General features: G+C 44.2%; 1 protein-coding gene across 11 annotated transcripts in view; it reads right to left on the bottom strand.

Annotated features, from left to right (window-relative positions):
• The window catches only part of HIVEP1 (HIVEP zinc finger 1), a 248,786-nt gene that overhangs the window by 24,531 nt on the left and 204,834 nt on the right, over positions 1-19,421 (bottom strand). For all 11 annotated transcript variants that reach the window (XM_074348113.1, XM_074348102.1, XM_074348106.1 and 8 more), the window contains 3 exons: positions 6,702-12,646; positions 3,379-3,512; positions 2,527-2,702 (listed from right to left, as the gene is read on the bottom strand). In XM_074348113.1, the coding sequence (XP_074204214.1) occupies positions 2,527-2,702; positions 3,379-3,512; positions 6,702-12,646 (6,255 nt within the window). The remainder of the gene's footprint in view (positions 1-2,526; positions 2,703-3,378; positions 3,513-6,701; positions 12,647-19,421) is intronic.

Raw genomic sequence — 19,421 nt, 5'->3', positions numbered from 1 at the left:
TTGCATTTCACTATGCAAAATATGCATATTAAAATGCAAATATCCCCTAGCAATGCTGTAAACTCTGTGTATTAACAGATATATTTTTCAACAGATTCAGTAAGCATTAATCTAAATCCTCTGGAAAGTATGACAGATTTTGTTTCTGGGCTCCTGCAGCTATATATAGAGCCCCGCCTTCTGTGATATAAATGGGACGAAATCCTGCAGAGATGCAAGGTCACTGTTCATTTTCTGCTGACTGACCTTTAAAGCAGAATTGTGAAAACAAATCAATTAAAATTATTTTGAAAAAGTATTCATAAAGTAAACTAAGAGGACAAATGATGAAGCATTAGCGCCAGAAGCATCGGTTTCTAGAAGAAGGGACCATCCCTCTGGTAGGATTACGCTGTCTTGGCATAATCATATCTGCCGCAAGTTGCTACGTCACTATTACTTTCTGTTAATAACCAGACACATTCAGTAAGGAGTAGAGGTGAACTGGCGGGGACAATGAAGTAAATCAGAGTAGGGCAAAATCTACAGCCTAACCTAAAAAGAAGTCTATTATTATTTAGCTTTAAAAGGTACTATGGAATCTGTCCTACATATATTCACAAAAGGCAGACTTCTACGAGGAAGCTGACCATAAAAAGGAGAACTGCCATGCCAAGAACAGGAAAACCATGAATTTCTAATATTTTCTTCACCAGTCTCCTTAGCTAGGGTAGCTTTCTTCAGATAAGTATTAATAATTTCAGTGAATTATCTGACAAAACAAAACATTTAATGTAAATTCAGATATTCAAGAAATGAAAGACATGCAAACTGCTAACCTACAATGCTCGCCCTCAAGAGTCATTATGCCCTGTCCACCATTAACAAACATTCATCTAAAATTTTTACATGATGCTGTTTTGAGATCTTTCATGAGTATCAATACTTAGTGATTCACAATATTTTTCTCTGCCAAGATATCCCTGTAGTTTCCTTTGGTTCCCCACATCTAAGTTCTCCTTCCTTTCCTGCCCTTATTTTATAAATATGCTTTTAAAAATATCCTGATTCCTCTTCCTCCTTCTATTGAGAAACACCCATTTCACATTATACCTTGATCTTCTTTTTTTTGGTGACATCACTCGGTACCTGGTAATCTTTTATTTGTAACATTGGCCTGTTACTCACACTGGAAATTATTTAACAGACATTTCTTAATCATAGTATCAAAACCAGCGTAAAAGCAATAAATTGGGTTAAAAGATCATAGCGCTTAATCCTATCAAAGCCTTCACACAAGATCAGGAAAATCATCCTGAAATGCACCCTCTGTTTCCAGAAGGAAATGCGTTCTATGTCACAATCCAAGAACGACAGAATTAGGGTTCCTCCCAACTCACGATTTCTTAAAACTTTTTAGAAATAGTCAAGGCTGTCTGAAGAACAGTTTTGGTTTCTCCCCATCATTCTCGTTTCAGGTACTACTGGCTAATTTGAAGCAATTCAGTTTCTGCATACTATAACTCTCTTTAAATGACAATAAATACTAGCCAAAAAAAAAATGTAATAGATTTTGCTAAAGAGTTGATCAATCTTTAACACAAAAACTGCAAAGACAACCAATGTAGTCAGAAAAAAGCAAATGTGAACCTAAAGGGGATAAAAATGAAGTAGTTCTTTAAAAAAAATTGATTAAATATTTTTCACAGATAGTCCTTTCATACAAATAACTTTATGATTATACTGCTTTGTATTTGAGACATTCTTACTTTCTAAAGTAATGGTATATGAAATTAAAGTCTCAAGCAGCAAATTTTTATATGATTCATGACAAGGAGGCTAGTGGAGAAAGCAGACGTTTTATAACAGTGTATTCATTACATGTAACAGGAAATCTGTAGAGAGTAAAATTAACTATAATAAAGGCTTACAATTTAAATAAAAACATAAAGAATATAGAAAGAGTACTAAATATAATTTTAATTACTAGTTCTGAGTTCTATAAACATTAAATAGCACAAAAGTTATAAAATTTTTGAAGCTGAAATTCAAGAGAATTTGGGTTAAAAAAGTTTCACGGAAAAGAAATGGCTATGCATGCCCAAGATTAGATAATAAAACATGAATGTCATCATTATAACTTTACTGTAGTTACTAATTTTTCCTTTCATCTTTTAGTACTGAAATGCATTTACTTATGATCATGAAAATTTCTTTTTCTTCTTCAGCCCCAAAGTAAGTAATTTTGAAAATGTATTAGTCATCATGTTATGCAATTATAATTTGGGGAGTAAAATAAAAAAAGGGCAGTTGCCCCTTTTCAAATGTCATATTTATTACATATATTCTAAAAACATATAATTAAAAACTTTTTCCCAAGAGGTCTAGAAATATACAAAGAAATAAGACTACGACATTGACAAGATGTAATTTACATCAGTCTATTTAAGCTACTGCATCCTTGCTCAAAGATTATGTAAAGCTGGGTCTTAGATCTACTAACTCAGTGCACATAATAAAGGACCATGAAGTGACATCAACTCGTACCTTTAGTCTTAAAGGAGAAGTTACAGTAAGTGCAGTGGTAGGGGCGGACATCTGTATGGGTTCGTATGTGTTTCTTTAACATACTAGGTTTCTTACAACGGATTCCGCATTCTTCACAAATGTACTTTCCTCTTCCCCTGCCTCGGACATATACATACTCTTCGTTTGATTTATATCTAATTTAAAGAAAGAAATGAATAGGGCAGTTGGATACTATGTCTTTGAGAAAATGTTGATGATTAAAATTCAACCTAAAAAATAAAACAAGGCACAATTTTTATACCCAATCAATATAAATTTTATGCACGTATAAGTAACTTCAACACTTAATATTCTAATAGCTAATTTTAATAAAACAACATTATTCAATACCAGGTTTAATTTTAAAATGTTTCCTCTAAGTCACTGGTTTAAAAGTTTTCTTTATTGTTAAGTTTAATCACAACTCTATTGAAATATTCCTGAGCTTCATTTTAACTCCAGTTGGCGTTTACAATTTGTTTCTCGCATAACCAAATTCACAAAAGACATCGAACAGGCAATGAATTCATCTCTTAGAGCAGATTTTCCAGGTCATCCCTTACTGTAAATCAATGTGAAACCCATTGTTCACTCTGAAAACTTTGTGCTTAGCTGCCTCCTAGAACCTGCAATGCTTCCTAAATAGTTATCATTTTCTTGATCAAAATGGATTTAACATAATACCTAACATATATTTTGCCATGAAGATTCTGTTAATAAGCTGAGAAACCTTGCAACATTTATATAAAATCGGCTTCATTCACATGAAAGCAAATGTACATTTAAAAAGTAAGTTTAAATGTACATTTAAGAAGTAAAATTTGTACTTGCCCTCCATCAAATATTTTAATTCTTCTTGGTTCACTTTTGATTAAGGAATTTTCTTTATCTTGCTCACTGTTAATTTCAGAGGCATCTTTATTGCTGAATTCAACTACTGTGGACTTTTGATTACCTAATGCTCTCTGAAAGGGAAAAAAAAAAAGAGACACTAATTTAATAAAACTGAAAACACAAACATGCTAATGTTTCACTTGGAAATTAAAACATGGCAGAATACAGTGCATACAGTTAACTCAATGGAATGTGTTTCAAGGAAGTAACAGCTTTAAAGGTTATTGCTTTATTTCCTCCTCTATCTTTAATATATCTGGCCTGAATCTCAGCAAACTGATCTCATGCTATTTTCAAATCCCACCACAGTCCACTGACACCCCCAAATAAAGACTTTACAACCCTCTACACCCCCATATTCCATGCATTTAATAGGAACTTTACAAAATAGACTTAATATTCTTTCTTATAGCTTACCAACCATTCATACTACCGTTTAAGTATACTTTTTAAAGAGTTTATTCTTTGGAGACAGAGAAGGGCTAGTGGCCCCTCATGGTACAAAGTCTCACACTCCTGAGAAACATGCCTAACTCCCCCTCCACGTCCGTGCGCTGTGAAGTTAAAGCAGTTCCCCAGTGTTTTATTCTCCCCTTCTCCCATTATATTAAACCATCATTATGTTTCCTCTCTGTATTTCCTCAAAAGTTCCTGAGTACTGATAACTGTGAACCACAGGTCAGGTCAGAAGTTAGGTCCTGGCCTGATAACAATCAATCTCTAGAAAAAGGTAATGAACGTCAAAATGATAAGCAACATGTGTTCTTCCTATAGGAACACTGTGGTGACACCACCTCAGACTTTGTACAGCCACACTGCTCACGACCCCCTTCTCACTCCTCCGCCAACTCTGCTCTCACACATCCTGGGGAGGCGGGCAGCCCAGCAGGATTACACCCCAGTGAGGAAGGACACACTCAGGGTCAAGTCCCTTGGCAAGGTCAACTGTTAATAGCAAAGTCTCAAACTCCAGTCTCTGGCCAAACCCAACACAAAGCACAACTTTTCTGATCTGTTTGTTACAAACGTCTTTTAAAAACTGCATCACCAAGTAGACAGCTGTCATACTGGGATGACTTCATGACAGTAAGTGATGAGGGGGTGTCTGCATCACGGACAGAGGGCCTGTGTGGCCTCAGAAAGAATACCCTGGCAAGGTCCTGTCTGTAAAAGCCAGGAGTAAAGGAAGGCTGCTGGCCTGTGTCTCAAAAAGCTGGTGTGAAGGGGTAATGACACTGACCCTGACAGGCACAAATGCTGCGTCTCCTCTTGTTCTGGCAAACACATCTGGGTTCCCCGCAATTTGGAAAATACACACACACACACACCTTTCCTTGCCTTTACGCCTGTAACAGTAATCCCATTCTTACCTTCTTCTTAATACCAAATTCCCACTGATTTTTTGCTTTCTTGCTATCAAATCTGGCTTCTAGTAACCAACGAGCTAAGTACCAAGATCTTTATTATTTCCTTAGTCTATACGCTTGCCCTGTTAACATCCATCTGTTCTTTTCCATTTTGAATTATAAACACATCAACATTTGGGTTGTGAGCTGACAGTCAACCCAGTGCCAGTCTTCCACAGCCACTTGCCCGTATGACGCGAGTCTCAGTGGCATGAGAACCATTCAGTCCAGACACCACGTTAGTCTTCATCTTTGTTTGACCCCTTGGCTAGAACAACTCTCCCTAAAACACCTTCTTCCTTGATCTGTGTGTCACCCTTTCTCCTGGTTCTCCTTCCTCCTCTGTGAACAGCCTCTTTTAGGTCCCCACGTGCTTTCTTCATCCTTTCAGCCCTTTAAATAGCAGTGGCCTCAGGATCCATTCCAGGCCCTTCTCTCTCCTTCACGCTCTCCCTGGACAACCTCGTTCGTTGCATCCGTGCGCGCAAGGACCCGACACCCTCCACCCGGACCTCTCTCCTCGCGCCACATCTAAATGTGCGTTACCGGGGCGCTTCCACGAGGCACTTCAGGAATACACACACCTGAGTTCTGTTTAAATTCTCACGCTCATACTCTTACTCTGTTTAAATTCTCATAATCTCTGACTTAGTAGCTGTAGATTCTGAGCATTTAAAAATTAAATTCTGAATGGTTTGGATGCACCCTCCTCCCTCACCCAGGAAGTCTCAATAGCTCCCTCCTACCACTCATACTCTCTGGTCTTTACCTACATTTCCAACTTCGGTGTCAGTGTTTCAAATGTCCAACACCTTCTGGTCACACTGGACTCCTCAAGGTTCTTTAAATGAACCAAGTTCTTTCTCACTTCCGTATCATTTGGCAGACTTAAAATTTCTCATTCTTGTTTGACTGAAAAAATCCCTCCCCCCTTTTTTATAAGACTCAGCTAAAGTATCACACTTTTGGAATACCAGCCTTGTATCCATACCTCCTCAAGCTACTGGCAGAAAGTCTTCCTTCTTGTAAAGTTGTATACAATTCTAGTCTAATACTGACACCATGCCATTCTCTTGTGGATAAATAACTGTATATATTTAGAACCTGTATTCTGTGCTTGTGAGCCTCAAGAGGTCAAGAACTTTCAATGTCCAGAGTCCAAACTAATGCCCTTACCTATTCATTAATTCTTAATCATTTAAAGGATTTTTCCCATTTTATAAAGCCAGCAACTTGAATAAGACTGATGATTCCACAAATAACCCAAAGTTATAGTTTTATGAGCTTACTCTGTAAATCTTGACCAAATCAACTTATTATCAAGTGTACAGCTGGTCATTTTGTGAATCTTCTCTCTGGTCTAAGATGACTCTTAAACTACACAGCAAGAGAGCTGGATCAGCATGGTGAGGATAGAGTGGTCCGGTCTGCACAAGACAAGTCTGGATGGCTCTCTGCTTTTATTTTAAAATGAAATATAACAATCTTCAATATTCACACCATTCATTAGCAGGGACTGAGCAAAAACATAATCTTCTCTGACCTAATAGGAAAAATCCTTCATATAAAGATAAAAGTAAAACTATGATGATCTGCACCTTTAAGTAAAGATTTAAATACTCAGCCAATGGGAAAAAAAGTGCTCAAAGCAAGTTATCATTTTCAAAATGCTTCAGGATGGAATCACTGAAAGGACTCCAGGTAACCTTTACCGGTAGAACTCCTTGGTACCCTTATCATTCTTTCAAATTCAAAATTAAAATACAACTTCCAGTGGAATTACTGAAAAGCATTCAGACATGTTAAAACTAACTTGTATAAACTATTTTTGAAGATAAATGGTATTTCAAGTACCTTGCTTAAGCCGCTTTTCCACTTGCTTGAATAGACCAATAAATCTGATTTGAAGTGGGTAGTTATTGCTTGACAATATAGTGATTTTCCGGTTTTCTGTTTTGAGTTAAGGAGAGAAAGAGCAACTTTCGTAGGCAAACCGAGTGGGTTGGGGTTACTGGCGCTCACTGTCCAGTCAGTGTAGGCCGAGGTCTTCGGGTCGTTCTGAGGCAGGTGCAGCGCCTTCTGTCTTAAGAGGTAACACCACGTGAAGCTGGTGGCGGTCTTCAGGCTGGGGAAGGACAGCTGCTGAGGGTCTCTGGCCTCACCCACAGAAGGCGCGGTGGCTGCAGGCGGACTCTGTTCTTGGATGTCCACTGTGCCACCTGCATTTTTAACCCCTGGAGACACCCCGTCCCAGCTGCAGTCTTCCCGTTCCACAGGAGAGATGTGAGTGTCCTCTGCAGGGACAGGCGACCTCCTCGCTGTAAGCACCAGTGATGCGGCTGACTTAATGTTTTCAAATTCCTGCAGTTCTTTTATAGGTTCTGTCACCAGGGGCTTGGAGTGTCCTGATGACAGATTATCAGCTGGCGAAACATTAGTCAAGTGAACAGCCTCACTACTGACTTCCGGGTGGGAGAAGACATCCTGCTCCAACACGCCTGCGTCCAGGGGCTCGGCGGTGCAGACCTGCCTCACTAAGGCGGGCTTCCTCTGCTTACTGACCTCAGCGGCTCCTGAGCTTGGTGGGTCCCGTGGTCTGACATCTGCTGCACAAACGGCCCCATTCTCATCCTTGGCTCGCTTCTGGTGCTTTTCCATGGCAATGTCTAAACTATTTGCTGGGGAAAGCATCCTTTTACTTGAAGCAGAAGATTCTTGCTGGGGGGAAAGTCTACCAACAGACATTTTCTGAGTTATGGGCAGGGATTCCAGGAGAGAAGAATTCTGGCCCACCTCTGAAAAGACATTTGGGCAAATGAGTTCTGCCTCCAGGTCTGGCAAAGCATTCTGGTGATCTTTTTGCAGTTTTGGCATGGAATTTTGTTCCTCGCTGATTGGCACCATACTGCGATTAGCCTGGCAAATTGGCTGACTGGACAGATCTTCGGTCACTAGGATTTGTGGCAGAGGTGTGACTGTGGCAAAACAGTAGCCTGAGACCTGGCCCTGCAGGTGCATGGGCAGCGAAAACGACGTTGGCACTTTCGGCCCCTGACCACCAAGTGACCCAAGCTTCAGTGGCGGCAGAGGACACGAGTTAGACGCGGCTTCTGCTAACTTGGTGGGTACTGTTAGCGAAGTCGCACGATGCTTGGCCCCCACTGGATCTGAAAGCACAGGCTTTGGCAGAGGATGTACAGGATTAGAAGCACAAGACTGGCTCGAAGGGACAACCTGACACTGAAGTTGGTACTTGGGAGCAAAGCAATCCTCATTTTTAGAAGATGCGCAGACAGTGAGGCTTGCCTCTGGCTTGACACTCTGTGCAGACACCTGCAGAGACAGTGGTGTGTTCTGGTGGCTGAGGGGTGCATGCATTTGATTTAACAAACTGACACCAAAAAGCTGTTGAACAGGAAAGATGTTTGCAGAGTTGGAACTTGAAGTTTCTGTTCGCAGATCCTTAAGTTGAGTCTGGGGGTGCAAAGTGTTTGCCGGAAACTCAGCTAAAGAGGTATTAGCAAGCTGAGGCCCCTGAAATGGCACCGTGTTCACACCAGGAAGAGCAATAGTTTTGAAGGACACTGGGTTCACAGGAGACAGATGACTCTCCGGAGCGAGGTTTAGAGAGATCTGCCGTATCAGGGGGCCTCTCCTCCTTTCTAAGAGAGGCACGTGCCCGGGGACTCCCGGGCCAGAGGGGGACGTTGAAGGCTGCAATTCACCGAGCAGAGCTATCTGAGGCGGAGTGATGCTTCCACAGTCGAATGATTTACTTCTGAAATCGGAGACCTCCATCGACGTGGGCACGCAGCTCATCTGCTCAGACGCAGCACGTCTCATTTCCCGGTGACTTCCAGGAACATTCAGTGTATTAGAGCTAGCTGGAATCACGAGAAACTCGGCCTTATTCAAAAAGTCAATTTTGGGGGAACCCTCAGTCTTCGAAACATCCTCTACATCTAAGGAGGCAGAGAAACTCGAAGTGTGAGATAAACTACTCTCCCTGCTTAGACTCCTGGACAGAGTGGAGTCCAAACTCGACTCGGTTGAGGAGTGCTCTATCTCGGCCAGACGGAGCCTCTTCTTTTTGGGCGGCAGTTTCTCCGTCGGCAGTTTGGACAAGGTTTCACTCCGCTGAGGCCAACTGAACTTCTCTGCTTTGTCCTGCTCGGGGCCTTGGCCTTCGAGGTCCCGATCTGGCTCTTCTGTGACCAGGATCTCTGGGACTTGGATGTGGTGCTGCCGAACAAGTCTTGAGGACTGTCCCAACATGTGCCGCTCCGCGGACATCCGTCTTGAGGCTTCCTGCAGTTCTGCTCTCGGGGCACCTGGCCGCACAGGCTGGTGGGGGTGAGACGTGCTCCGGGGAGGGCAGCCTTCCTCTTGGCCGATTCCCATGACGTTCAGAGACCCGGGCTTTGCTGGCCTGCTAGGCTCTTGGAAAGAAATGGGAGAAGCGCCTTCACAAGACTCAAGCTTATCGAATGAACTGGGGCGGCTCAGCGAGTTGGTGTGCTGGATGACAGAGATGCCGGCCCCGTGCCTCTTCAGCTCTGCCTTGTCCTGGGCGGCCGGGCTCATCTGCTGCTCCACGGCGGCTGCCAGCTTTGGGTCCAGGGTCTGCTCGGGGCCTCTGGCCACAAGTGGCACCTGGGAGCTCTGCAGTTGGGTATTTCTTCGCTGCGGGTCGCCCGGGACGGTGGCGTTCTGTTTAGACGCAGAGCCCAGAGCGCTCTGAACCTGAAGGCCTTCGGAGCTTCGTGGAGACGCTCCATTTTCATTTTGCTGCGATTCGTCATCATCTCCAACACTCTTCATTTTCCTCCTCTTTCTTATCTGGGGCGTCTGTTCCCAGACCCCTGTGGAGGCTGCCACCCTGCAGTGCAGAACCGGGGGTGGTGCTCCGCTGGGCACAGGGCTGTGCTCAGGGTCTCTCAGAGCTACCTTTGTTTTTGGTCCATGCAACTCCGAACAGTAAAATTTCTTATGGTTTTCAAAATTTTCCAGTTTTCTATACCTGTTTCTACAGGTCTCACACTCAAACATGGTGCCCCGTCCTTGATGAGACTTCTTCTTTTCCACGTGTGAGCCTGGCGCCAGGGGCTTGCTCCTTGCAGCTGCGGTCTCACCAGTGGTGGGACATCCTTGATGGCTCTCGTCCAAGGACTGCCCGACAGCCAGAACGTGATTTTCGTTTGTTGAAGAGTCTTCCACTGCTCCTTGCCTGACGAGGGTGCGGGGATGTCCACTTTGGGGCACAGAAGTGTTAGGTCCAGATACAAAGACATCATCATAGAAAGCACCAATTTTGTCATCAAATGACTGACTTCCTCTCAGTGGATGAGGAGGAGGGATGATGCTCGCAGGTACCGCTGAGTAACCTGTGGTCGGCATCGAATTACTTCTTGTGATAGGCAGACAGTCGAGGGAAGGTACAGACAGAAGAAACACTTGCTTCGATTTCTCAGTGGGGGTGAAAGGGGACTTTGGTATATCAGAGCTTGAGCTTGTTCTCCGTCCCATTGGTTTTAAATCAAACTGGAAAGAATCCTTAAATATGTAAGATTTGGGGGAATCGATGCTTCCCCGTCGTGAGAGAGAGGTTCTCCGTGGCTTTACGCTATCCAGCTGCTTGTCGTCTACCAAGGCTTCATTGTCTGAGATGAGCTTTGATATCCGCTCCTCAAGGGTTTTTGTTGCCAAGGGCGGGCGCATCTGGCCTGGGAGGGGTGATGCCTTCTCACCTGCTGGTAGAGCAGAAGTTGCTGGTGCAGTGACACGAGGTGTGGGGGGCCCGTTAGTCTTACTAGAGTCCTGTTCTGCGGCGGGTAACGTTCTGGCAAAGGGAGCTGGTGGACTCACTGTTTGATCGGCACTTTCAGAACGTGAGAAGTAACCAGAATCAGTACTTCCTAAACTTCGAGGACTCAGAAGTTTTCCTTGCTGCTCTTGAGAGTAATCCGTAGCCTGCTGCCTTTGTAGCTGGGCGTGGGCTGTTCCCACGTGAGATTCCTGTTTTCCTCCTGGCTGACTGACGTCTCCCTTCTGACCAGACTTCTCATCAGTCTCCAGGGAGGGCGCCCAGGCTTGGGCCAATACACGGGTTATCTGAAAGTCTTTCTGTTTCTGTGCGCTAGACAGTTCGGGCTTGGAGTCTGTAACTTTCGGGCTGTCAACTCTTAAAGGGGACACACCGATGGGGTGGACCACAACCTTTGGTAGCTCTGCCACAGTCTGTGAATCTGAAGATTTGTCCTGTAGTGAAAAGTCTCCTACCACGTGATCTGGGTTGTTTGGAATGGAGCTTGATTTTGGTAACGCTTCCGAGTTGGGTACCACTTTCATTATCTGCACGGGCTGCAGGTCCATGGAGCCCCGGTGGTTCTGGTTCTGCCTTTCATCAGCAGCGCCCTCCTCATCGCTCTCCCCACTGTCGTCCACATCTGAATGGATACCAAGTGCTTTGGGGGACTCATGGGACAAGAACAAGCCCCCAGCATCTGGTTGCAAGACAAGACCCAGTTTGATAGTATGTGCATGGGATTTTTTGTGCTTGTACAGATTACTTTTAGTCTTAAATGAAAACCCGCAGGTCACGCAGGGATAGGGTCGCTCACCAGTGTGGGAGCGGATGTGCTTTAAAAGCACACTGGGCTTTGCACAAGCTCTATTGCAATACTCACAAATGTATTTTCCTTGTTTTTTTGGCTTCTGATCTTTCAAAAGAAGATTGCACATTTGTTCCACGCTGTGATTAATGGCTGGGGCAACAGGAGTCGAGTTGTAAATCGGCACGGGGGGTGACTGTGTCGAAGGGGCGGGACTGATGGACGCGGGTGAAGCGGAATCCATTTGCTGGTTTGGAGGAGTAACCTGAGTTCTACTGGAGGGTGAAGTCAGACCCGCGGGCGACGTCACTGCTGTGTAATACACGTGTTCAAGTTTGGCGTTCTCTTGATTTTGCAGATTCGTCAGTGATCTCGCGAAACCCGAGCCCGCTGGAAGCTGCTGATTTTGTGGGTTGGGTTTGGGGGCAGAGGGTTCGTGCGGACTGTATGGAGGAAGAGGTGGCTGCACCGGCGCTGGGTCGCTCTGGGCCGCGGACACGGGCCCCGTGGAGCAGGTCCGAGGACAAGGCTGCTGCTGCTGCTGCGGCGGCGGCGGCGCGCCCGGTGCTCGCGGAGCCGGGTCCGGGGCGTCCCTCGAGCCGCTGATCGGTGGAGAAGGTGGTCCAGCTTTATTCAGCCTGGGCTTCTCTACCTTCCCCGCACAAGACGAGCCCTTTTGCGACAGGGTGCTCAGCTCCGGCTCCATGGCTTTCAGCAGGACATCGAAGGCGGTGCTCGCGTACACGGGGGCCGGGGGGCTGCGGCGGGACGGCGCACACTCGCGGCGCTCGGGCCCGGCCTTCCCCGACAGGCACGGCGCGCTGGGGTCGCGTCTGCCGCCCGGCACGGCTGACGCGGCGGCGTCGCAGCCCCCCGGCCCCCAGCGGCGCGGCTCCGGCGGCTTCCTGGGGGGCCCGGGGTCCGCGGGGTCCGCGGCCTCCCCGTTGTGTCGGCTCAGCTGCTTCCCGGCCTTGCCGGCGGCGCCGGGGCTCTGCTTCTTGTGCGGCCCCGACGCGCTCTGCACGACGGCGGGCGGCGGCTCCTCCGTATTCTGCTTATGTTTTGCCTGAAGAGGATTTCTCAGCGGGGATTTTGGTATTTTTTTCAGGTGATTCTCAGCTACAATCTTTTTACGTTTCACACCTTTAAGTGATTCTGAAGTTCCTTTAATACCAGCCTCTAAGATTTCTGTTCAAAAAAGAAAAGGAAGAAACCAATTGGTAAAACGGTAATACACACTATAATTTTTTTAAAAATTAACATTACTGTCATCGAGGTGTTATGACAATTGAAGAAGGCAGTTTAAGGAAAGCCTGTTTTGGATAAAACTGCATTCTAACATTCTGGCAATCAAGGTCTACTGAAACACCCATGCACGGGCCTCAGTGTGCATTTCTAGAAAGCTGTGTTCCTCTCTTGACGCCTGTCTCACCTAGAGCCTGGAACCTGATCTTTCAAAACTAAATTATCCTCCCCTTCACCGTTGCAGCCGAGGACTGCACAGCAGTCTGAGAGAGCCAGCCCACAAAAGAAAGAAATTCAGGCTTTTAATGCTGGGTATTTGTCTTATCACATTTAGTATGTTTTACAGCAAAATTTTTACCAAGTTTCTAAATAACAGTATTGCTCTAAAATATGCAATACAGACATTCTTCTGAGAACAAAGGTTACGATACACTGATTTTTAGAACAAACATACCTCAGATGATCATGTGATATTCACTGGTAGACCCATGAAGAACTGCTAATGTAGCCATTATATCAATAGACAGAAAAATACTAAAGTGAAATAAGACACATACTTGTGGTTCTTCACCAACAAAATTTAAAAGTCATAATGTAATGGCCCTTAGTTACAAAAACCCCACTGTTTTAACTGAACACAATATTCAATGGCTATTTCTTTGTCCTTAGTGATAGATGGGCAGGTGGGTGGGTAGGTTAGGTGGGTTAGATGGAGCTTACTGCAGGAGAGAAGAGCTGAAACCACCTCCATTTCTCGCTGTGTTGAAATAAATCATCATTTAAATGGCATCAACCACCCACAATCTCTGTCAACTATTATATTTTTGAGCAATAATTGCTTGCCATAATTTAGTTTATTTCCATTTGTTGGATCCTTGGGCACATAAACAAAAATTACTCAAGCTTGTATTACTTACTTGTATAGAAGCCAAAATGCTAATTCCTAATTATTTTCAAATAGCTGTTCAAACATAAATATATATGTATTTGAGATTCCTATTAGACCAAAATATCTACAACAAAATAACCACTTTGCATTAACTGAAGAATTAACACAAAATAAATTCTAGTCTTATTGTGACATCAGTTTATGTGCTTTCATGCACAAATTTAATGAAAAAAAATACATACTAAAGATACATTTACCCACCATAATCAAAAGGGCAGATAAAAAGGTGGGGGTCTCATAATGAAAACATTTGTGCTAAAGTAGAATAGAAAAAAAAAATCAGTATTGTTGATACCTTTACAAAATGATGTTGAGCAAATCGTTTTTATTCTTCAATCCACTCACTTATAAATGTTTCCCTACTGGTTTTCCCTCTTCAAGATGAATGCAATAAAGTCAGTGATGTACTTTATGCCTCTCAATGACTATACCAAGCAAGCGGGTGAAATAAAAAATGATAAGCATCATCTCGGGCGAGTAGGTTCCCTACTCACTTCTCAGGAGCTTGGAGGTGGGTTGTAATAAAAGTGAGAGCCACTCGGCTGTTGGAATGAATACAGAAACAGAGAAAAGAAACCACCTGGATGAACAGCAGTTCCAAGAGTTTTTTTTTTAAAGCTGCCTGTGCCAAACCCCATCCATAACCTACGCAACCAGAGCCTCGGCTGTGGCAGGTACGTTTGTTTTACTTACTTTTTGGAATAAGATTTTATTTTTAAAGTTATTTGCAAACAAGAAAATTAAACAATATCTTGTTTAAACAGAACTCCAAAGGAAAAAATGCAAAAATTCACCCCATAGGCAAAACACTCAGAAATACCACATTTAAGTTTTAAAGGGATAATTCTATGTATGTTTTAAACAAAAAGAATACAGTTTAACCCTGTACTTAAAGAAAACGAAGCCGAAGTGAAATAAAGGAAATCACTACACTTAAGATCCCTATTTCTTTACAGAGATAATTCCTGTAAAGTTAAGAATTTGAAAAAAATACATTTTAAACAGATATTTTTGAACTACATGTTTCAATTTTAGATGTGTTTGAATTTTAACACTTACTTGGTGCTAATACACGAGTTCTTTCCTACAAAACCCTGTACGCGCCTTTGCTTTTGGCAATCGTAGAGATTCTGTTCCTGCTGCCAGCCTGACTGGTAGTTTCCCCTCCTTGAGGTTAATGTGCCTTTTTTCTGCCTGTATGTCTGCAAAATCCTTTTCTTCCCCAAAGTCTGATAATATAACTAGTAGTCACTCCAGAGTTGACCACTATACAGCTTTTAATTTTTTTTTCCTGGAACACAATGACCTCTAAAAGGAGACTCACTTAGTTTATTTCAGAAACATTTTCTTTTACTATATCTTCAAATACATTTTCTGGCTAATTGCTTCATGGGGGTGGGTTCCCCTACTTTACTGATGTGAGTTATCTTATCTTTATTCAGGACCACCCTTACAGTGATGTAAAGTGCTTCCATCTTTTTGTTTTTCTCTTTTGTTTTCTCTAGAATCGTCTAAAGCTTTTCCCCATAGTATCAATAATTTGATTTTCAGGCCATTAAGTTCCTTGCTGTTTCAGATTTGTTTATAAGTTTTGGACTGCTGTTGTTTTGTTCTCATTTTGTTCCCTTAGTTCTGTATTTCCCATTTCATCTCATTTTATTGTCTCATATTATGTTTGAGCTCTTGCTTTAATAAATTTATGATCTTATTAAGTTCAATGCTTAAAAAATACTCATTTCTGAGGTAGTATTTCCTTTAAGGCTGAGTTTTTGGTCTGTCTTTTCATGCTCTCTCTGCTTTTCTGTTGCCTGAGATCATGGGGAATCACTGCGGCCGGTGGGGTGGGGTGGGCATTCAATGGAGAATATGTTCCTGTTTTTCTGAACTGTGTTCACTCTTCTAAGATTTTGTTGGATCTCCTTTAGCAGGGTTCACTCTCCTTGTTCAAGGGATAAAGTCCATTCCATTGTGGGTGGTTGGAAGCGAATGACCCTGGGTGTTGGATCAGTCTCTAAATATAAGGATTTTGTTGTTATTGTTCTTGCTCTTAGGAGGGAAGACAATGGTGGAGGGGATGAGAAATGTAAAAAGAGGGAGGGTACCAGGCACATATGAGGGGAATCTCACACTATCATTCTAGAGGTGGAATTAAAGCAAGCTGCATGTGGTTGTCACTCTGTATCCTTTGGTTCTCAGGATTTGGGGCTGGAGTACACAGAGTGGGTGGCCAGGAATTAGAAACAGAAGCCTCCTCTTGAGAATCAATGCCCTGGAGTGTGAGGTAGCAGGCCCTTGGGTCTCTGAGAATCATGCACTCGGGACAGTTTTTTCAACTCACATTAATCTTGATCAATTTCAAATCTATCTATGAGAGAGTGACTAGTTATTTACTCCTGCCCCCTTATCTATGAGAAAGAGCACAGTCATCAAACACTGAGGCTGTATCTACAACATCTGGTATACAGTTACCACAGGCCATGGAGCTAAGAAGGTGTATAGACCAGAATGCCTCAAAACAGAAATACAGTTTGGGGTGGAGGGCAGGAGCAGAGCAGCTGTTCACCATCAGCACTGATGCTTTTCAGTATTTGAAAAGGCAATTTGTTATTATGCTAGACTCAACTGAAAATAAATTAGAGGAAGCAAAAAGATAGACCCTGAGACAGCGGTAGAAGGCGCTCAAGGATGGTGCCTCTATAACACGCTCACTCCCCTACAGACCAGGGTCTGCCTCAGAGCACGGACGCCTATTAGCATAGTAGGATCCCAGAACTGCTGGTTTTTACCAACACTAGGGCTGGACAGACTTGGGGCACATAACCCCTTTCCTTATGTAGTGAGAACACACACTCAGCTTGGGAACGGGGAAGGGAAAGGTTCACAGTCAAGGTCAACCAACTCCGCTGAAAACTTTGTTCCGGTCAGCATGCTACTGGAAATGGCTGAAAATCAGGCAGAAACTCTGAGGCACTGACAGGCCAGAAATCCAAATGGGAACTCATTTAACAGACACAAATCACACGAAGAAGAGGGACCAAAATTGGCAGGGTGGCCACTGTCAGAATCTCTGACCTGTTGGGCTTTATAAAGAGCCAGCTCTCCCTCAGGTAGGCAGTCAAGAACAGGTTGGAAAGATCACAGAGGCCACTTGACTAAAGAAAGGTGAATGGTGAGGGAAACAGGAGCTGAAGTGTGACAAAGGACACTTTGTTGAGGGCAGGGATGGTGAACCACAGCCTGACAGTGTGTTGACAATCCTGCCTTGACTGAAGGTGAATCTCTTTGTCAGACCGACTCAGAGACACATCAATGTGAAAAACTTCAGATCTCTCTTGGGTCTTGGGGACACAAGGACTATCTGTTTTCTGACAACTGAGAGCACAGTGTGCAGAGAATCAAGAGACCAGAGGCAGGAGGACCACTTAGAAGGCCTTTCAGTGGTTCATGCAAGAGCTGAAATGCTACCCTGAACTCAGGGAGTTACAGGGGGGCCTCTTAGCTGATTTAAAGGAAGAAAGCCTGAGAAAGGCTTGTGGAAGATGCTGCTGAGGTTTCTTGTCTTTATCTGGGAGGACTGAGCTAGTTTGGGAAGGGAAGGAAAAAATCAATTCACTTTCCATTCCACCAGACCTCAGAGTCAATCCCCATGGGCAGAAGTAACTGTAGCTGCAGATCCAGGATGAGAAATTTTCAACAGGGAAACGGTGAGGCTAATGATGGCAGAGCCACTTAACGCAACATTATACATCCATTTAGAATAATTACAAAGATTATGCAATGTGAAAATTATGATATATTAAATATACATGCACATTCTTTCCTTCCCTAAAGAGAAGAATGGGCTGGAGGCATAGATCTGGGAGCACGCAGTGAGAGCTGTTTTTATAAAAGTACAGAAATGATAAGGCAGAGAGAACACACGGTAGAGATAAATCTGCATCAGTAGCTTGGGTAATCCCTGTATTTAAGGGTGAGCTAGAAACGACAAGAAACAAGAAGCCAGGATTTAGGGACTTACAAGGAAGAAGATGTGAGCAATAGTGTCAAATATCACATTCAGATAAACAGGATGAGACACCAGGGTGCCTGGTTTGGGGGTCATTATCTCAGAGCAGTCGTCAGTTGGGTTCTGGGGGTAAAAACCACATCACGAAGGGCCAGGAGTGAGGGCGGGCTTGGGGAAGAGCAAGGACCAGCAAATACAGGCCACTTCCTGGGACTGGCTGGGAAGGAAAAGAGAAAGACAGGAGGTAGGTTTCAGAGAAGAGGAGGCTGAGGCGAAGTTTCTTTAGGAGAAGAGGGGCTGAGTGTGCTTACAAACAGGAAGTGAAAGTCAGCAGAGAAAGAGACTGAAAATGCAAGATAAATAACAAATGAATTAACGTGCAATAAAGAACTAAACTAGAGGAATAATCAGGAAACAAGCATGGAGATGTGCGAACACCTAACTTCACTTAGCATGCGCCAGAAGCCACATCCATCTCCAAGTTCTTCCCATCCCTCAGGGAATGGAATTCAAACATCTAATTTGGCTAAAAGACAATGCTAACCACCTTTCCAGCCTCCCTCCACACCACCCCCCTTACTCATGATGCTTCAGCTACAGGTGACCTTGATCCCCCAACAGCTGGCTCCTTCCTGCCCCGGGAGCTTGCCCTCACGGTCTCTGGAAAAGCCCTCCCTACTCCCAACTCTAAACGGCAGGATCACTTTCAGACTTTAAATCCTAACACCAGTGTCACCTCTGGCGGTTCCTGTCCACCTGCCTACAGTAGTTGCCCCATACTGCCCACACCCGTTCATTTTTCATAATTATGAGCACAATCTAAAATGCCCTATTTATCTGTTTATATGTTTTTGTCCACCTTCTGATTAGAATATAAGATGTAACAGATCTTGTATTTATTATTCATCTCTATACATCCAGCCCTTAATGGGTGTTGGAGAACTAATTGCTAATGAAAGAATTCTCCAAATAAGAGAAAATAAGGGATGAATTTAGTGTCAGGCAGCCTACTGATACACTTTCCCACATCGGGAAGATAAATTAGAAATTCACATGACCTTTTGAATAAGACTGAATGATATTTAATAAAATTCAACACTCATTCCTTCTTTTGAAAAATAAAAATAGCTGAGTCTGCTTCAGGATGTAGAAACTTGAAAAGTGTTGCCCGACCCTAACAATAAGAAAAAGCCAGCCACATTACAAAGGTCAGTGGGCTCTCCTGAGCCCACCATAAAGCTGAAGTCACAGGGCAAGCAGACAGCCCAGGCTCACAGAGAGCCATGTAGACCAGCTCAGTCAGCCGGGACCCAGCAGGGAGGAAGATTCTGAGGAAAATGTGCCAGCCACCCACCTGAGTGAGGAAACATCACCCCAAACTGTAGCAAACTGGTGGAGGCCAAGCATGGGATGGATCGGCCTGGCCTCGGACCTGGGGGACTTCACCCTCACACCCAGGCGGTTTCTCGTGGGCCTCCACCAGGTGCTCAGTGGGTGGGCAGGAGACCAGAAAAACGGCCCTCCCTGCGCAGGCAGGCAGGACTGGGTCAGCGGCCACTGCAGGAGAGAGGGCCCCAGGCCCCGCCTGGTCACCTTGTCGCTTCTCTCATGTGGAGCAGAAGCCTGAAGCTTTAAGCTGCTGGGAAAAGAGCAGCAGCCAGCCAGCCACCCACTGGGATGTAAAACCCCTGAGGCTGGGGGAGGGTGGAAGAGGAACCCCCTATCCCAGGGGAGAGACGAAACTCGCTGACGCGGGACCAATG

This window comes from Camelus bactrianus, chromosome 20, assembly GCF_048773025.1.
Source record: "Camelus bactrianus isolate YW-2024 breed Bactrian camel chromosome 20, ASM4877302v1, whole genome shotgun sequence".
Classification (NCBI taxonomy): domain Eukaryota; kingdom Metazoa; phylum Chordata; class Mammalia; order Artiodactyla; family Camelidae; genus Camelus; species Camelus bactrianus.
The sequence above is the reverse complement of the archived record's forward strand: the minus strand, read 5'-3'. Positions and strand labels throughout refer to the sequence as shown.